This window comes from Rhipicephalus sanguineus, chromosome 6, assembly GCF_013339695.2.
Source record: "Rhipicephalus sanguineus isolate Rsan-2018 chromosome 6, BIME_Rsan_1.4, whole genome shotgun sequence".
Lineage (NCBI taxonomy): Eukaryota > Metazoa > Arthropoda > Arachnida > Ixodida > Ixodidae > Rhipicephalus > Rhipicephalus sanguineus.
Genome location: NC_051181.1, coordinates 43,984,829 through 43,988,624, shown reverse-complemented (window position 1 = coordinate 43,988,624; position 3,796 = coordinate 43,984,829). Strand labels below are relative to the sequence as shown.

The 3,796-nt window shown below is 44.9% G+C and overlaps 1 protein-coding gene across 1 annotated transcript; it reads right to left on the bottom strand.

The window, feature by feature from the left end:
- Positions 1-331: 331 nt before the first annotated feature.
- LOC119397242 (uncharacterized) lies at positions 332-3,568 on the bottom strand. The gene is made up of 7 exons (XM_049416761.1): positions 3,158-3,568; positions 2,377-2,473; positions 1,769-1,890; positions 1,607-1,693; positions 1,433-1,519; positions 718-810; positions 332-633 (listed from the first exon to the last, which is right to left on the bottom strand). Exons 2-7 carry the CDS (start codon positions 2,454-2,456, stop codon positions 503-505), a joined length of 600 nt encoding a protein of 199 aa, XP_049272718.1. The 5' UTR covers positions 2,457-2,473; positions 3,158-3,568; the 3' UTR covers positions 332-502.
- Between the last annotated feature and the right edge of the window lie 228 nt (positions 3,569-3,796).

Below are 3,796 nucleotides of genomic sequence, written 5' to 3'. Positions count from 1 at the left end.
GGCCGCTCCCAATCGCAGCCTCATTAGTGTTAGCACAAACTCTTGGAATTTTGCAAGAGCATTGTTTGCCCTGTGTGACACACTACTCTCGACAAGAGTAAACAGTACAATCAGAACAGTATAGCTTGGTAGGCCCGTGTAAAATTGCACACTGCTGTCATCATGCTCCAAAGACGCTTTCGATAGCTGAAGTGTGTCTAGAGAGCCCTTCACCTCCTGCAACTCGGTGCGTAGAGCCTGGTTATCGGCTTCAAAAGATTTCAGAATACTTCCTGTAATGTCTGTTTGAGTTTCAGCATCTTTTAGTGCTGAAATAAATGTAAAGGCAATACATTACTATGCATTTGTAATATTCAGGTGCACGGTGCTTGAAATATTTGTCATTGTACTTACATGAAGTGGTGTTTACTGAAGCTTCAGCTGTCGAAGTGGTGGCTTGAACAGCACTTTCAGAAAACTTTACATCTGATAAAGAATGCGAGATAGTGACTCTTAGAATCGCTTATGTTGAACACTTCTGGTTTGCTCCAACTGAACGAATGCAGTACTTACAAGATGAGGCATCCACAGCAGCTCCAACAGTAGAACCAGCTGAGGCCCTGCCTACCTCGGGTGATGGCACAAATGGTGGGCCTGCAGTGAGTTGTTGTCAGTAATTGAAGTAATGTTCTTAAAGTACTCAGGTCCTTAGCAACTGTGCGAACACAGATCACTTACAATATAAGTCCGCTGCAGTATCATAATCTTCAGCTACTGGTGCAGCAGGCTGCAGGTTGAAGCTGGTTACAGCTACTTTCAGCGTGGATTGGCCTGCATTGAAGTGTTGTCATTGGTATTTCACAACCATGAACTTTGTTTCTGCAACAGCCTTGGTTTATCACTACCTCAAGTATCCTGTGCTCACATAATGGGCCCACTGCTCCAGAAAGAGGGAAACAGCAAATAGTTTACACTGCAGGACTGTTGGATATGTGACACTGCTTACTGCAAGCAATTGGGTAGACGATGGGCATATAGTGAGGTTTTGTTATTTTTGCCAGAAAGACAAGTGACACCAAGATAGAAGGTAGCCAACTTGCCACTACCTGCAAGATCAAGTAACATAAGAAACACTATAATTCCATTACAATAATAATAATAATAATATCTGGGGTTTAACGACCCAAAACCACGATATGATTATGAGAGACGCTGTAGTAGAGGGCTCCGGAAATTTTGACCACCTGGGGTTCTTTAACGTGCGCCTAAATCTAAAAACACGAGCCTCGGCATTTTCGCCTGCGGCAGGGATTCGATCCCGCGACCTTCGGGTCAACAGTCGAGCACCATAACCACTAGATCACCGTGGCAGGGCTATAATTTCATTCCATTAAAATCACACTGTGGTGTAAAATACTGCCTAGTATATGGACAGCTTATATAGGTCACTGACCTGAACCGCTGTTGACTGTGCAATCAGATGCATGTGGCTCATCAGCTTCCTTGCCATGCACTGCAACGGGGCTCCCAAGTGGTGTGCCTGTATAAAAACAAGACGCTGAATGTCATTAAAGGAAACAGTTCCCTTTTATGAATAAGCCATGAACAGCTCGCATGGGGCACTGACCTGAACCGCTGTTGATTGTGCAACGAGATGTTAGTGGCTCATCAGCTTCCTTGTTATCCATTGCATTGGGGCTTCCAAGTGGCATGCCTGTATGCAAACAAGGTTTTATGACGATGCTGCATGCCTTAAAGGAAAGTCTCTTGTATGAATAAACCATTTTACCCGTGATAGTGCTGCACACAGTGCTCTGCTGCACATTCAATTTATTTGAGGACTGGAGAACTCTGCCATTGGCCTTGAGGATCTCCTTTGAGGTCGCAGCCCTCTTGCAACGTCGCTGGTGCCTGAAATAAAATGTAAAGCCTCTATGCGAAAACGTCTATGCTGCATTACTTCCACTGATGATTGGACCTCTACAACTGTTTGCTATTGGCAACAATACTTACCAGAGTTTTCACCATTTCGTAAGCTACAACCTGCCTGCTCTCTGCTGAAACTATTATTCTCATAACTTCAACATATCTATTGGCGCTCATAACTTGATGCTTGTGTAACTTGTACTGCAGCTTGCATCACAGGCAACCCGAGTAACAGATAACTTTCGATAAATAATGCAAAAATGCTCAGGTTGCCTGGCTCTTGGTGGCCTTCTGCTGTTTAAAGTGCTACATAAAATGTAGCTGCCATATTTACTACCACCTACCGTGTCTACTAGCACCTACTGAGGTCTCATTCATATTTACCTTGCATGCGTGGTATTCACTGATTGCTTGGCAGTTTCGCAGTTCAAATTCGTTGTGCATTACCAGAAGTAGCTTATTCAAACGTACCTTTCTTCGGATTTAGTACTTGAGTTAGTGTCGTACCCCAGGTGCAAGCTCGGTGCCCAGTCCGGGTTTGTAACGTCCATCAGGTAGGATGCCCTTCCTAAAGGTGTAAACGAGACTGTGTTAGCACAGCACAAAGTTGTAGAAAACTGTCACATTTCTAACAAGAGATACTCGCTGCAGTAGCAAGAAGTTCAACCATTACTTGGAGTCGAGCCACAACCACACGAAATAAATTCGGCCCTGTTCTAAGGGCTCCTGCGCAAAATAATATGAAGCAACGGGATTAATAGCACAAGTTTCGCTTCCACACCAACTCAGAAAAACCAACGGGCATAATTTAGCCTGGCCATTAGTTAATTTCTGGAGTTTACATGCCAACAACACTTCCAGACACGCCGCAGAAAGGGTTCTACACCACTTGGGGTTCATTACCCAAAGGGATATTCATTCATACAGACACCCCTGCGTTTCGAAAACGTGAAAACGCGGCTGCTGTGACCGAAAATTGATACCACGAACTCGAGCTTAGGAGCGCGTCGCTGCCAGCACTAAAGGAAAAAGCAATGAGCTCAGCGCAAATTGTTTCCGCAGCTTTTTTGTTTTGGGTGTGCAAGCGTCCCTATTTAGGATAATTACGCTTACACAACTAGCTTCAAGTTCGCTACCTAAAACAAGCCTTCAAACGTTTTGAAAACTACAAACGCTACACCATTACTAGCGTCGACCAACATACGCTAACCAATCTATGAAATTATAAAAAGAACGACAAATATTCACTCACCAGAAACGTAGTGCTCGCTGCAGACCTTGTAGTGAGTAGCGTTTGTATTAATATCTCCACGGTTGAGGCGACGAAACCATTCTGCCCGACGTTCGTTGAGATCTCAAGGGTATGATCGCACTGACGACGAATAACAGTCGGAACGGAAAAAAAAGCAGACCTTCGTCTTCTCACTAGAGTCAGCTTTCCGCCTTGACTCATTATTACATCCCAACACAGCACAATTAACCATGATTGAAATTCTAGTCGATGACTCCAAATTTCAATGCTCAGCGCTATGCTTGACAGCACCACGAACGAAAGCATTCCCCCAAAAACATGGCGACAGGAAGCGGAAGTCTCGCCGCGCCTTTCCCGTCATGCCTCAATGAAGCGCAGCCAGGCGCAGCGTTGCTTACACGTGAATACCACGTATAGTGGAGGGCTCCGGAAATTTCGACCACCTGGGGTTCTTTAACACGCACTGACATCGCTCAGTACACGGGCCTCTACCATTTCGCCTCCACCGAAAAGCGATTGCCGTGGCCGAGATCAAACCAGCGACCTTCGGGAAGATCGATCATTTATTGCACACTGAAAATAATTTCTATTGCGTAAAGGCGATATAATGCTTTAATAAAGATACGTACAAGCTGCTCT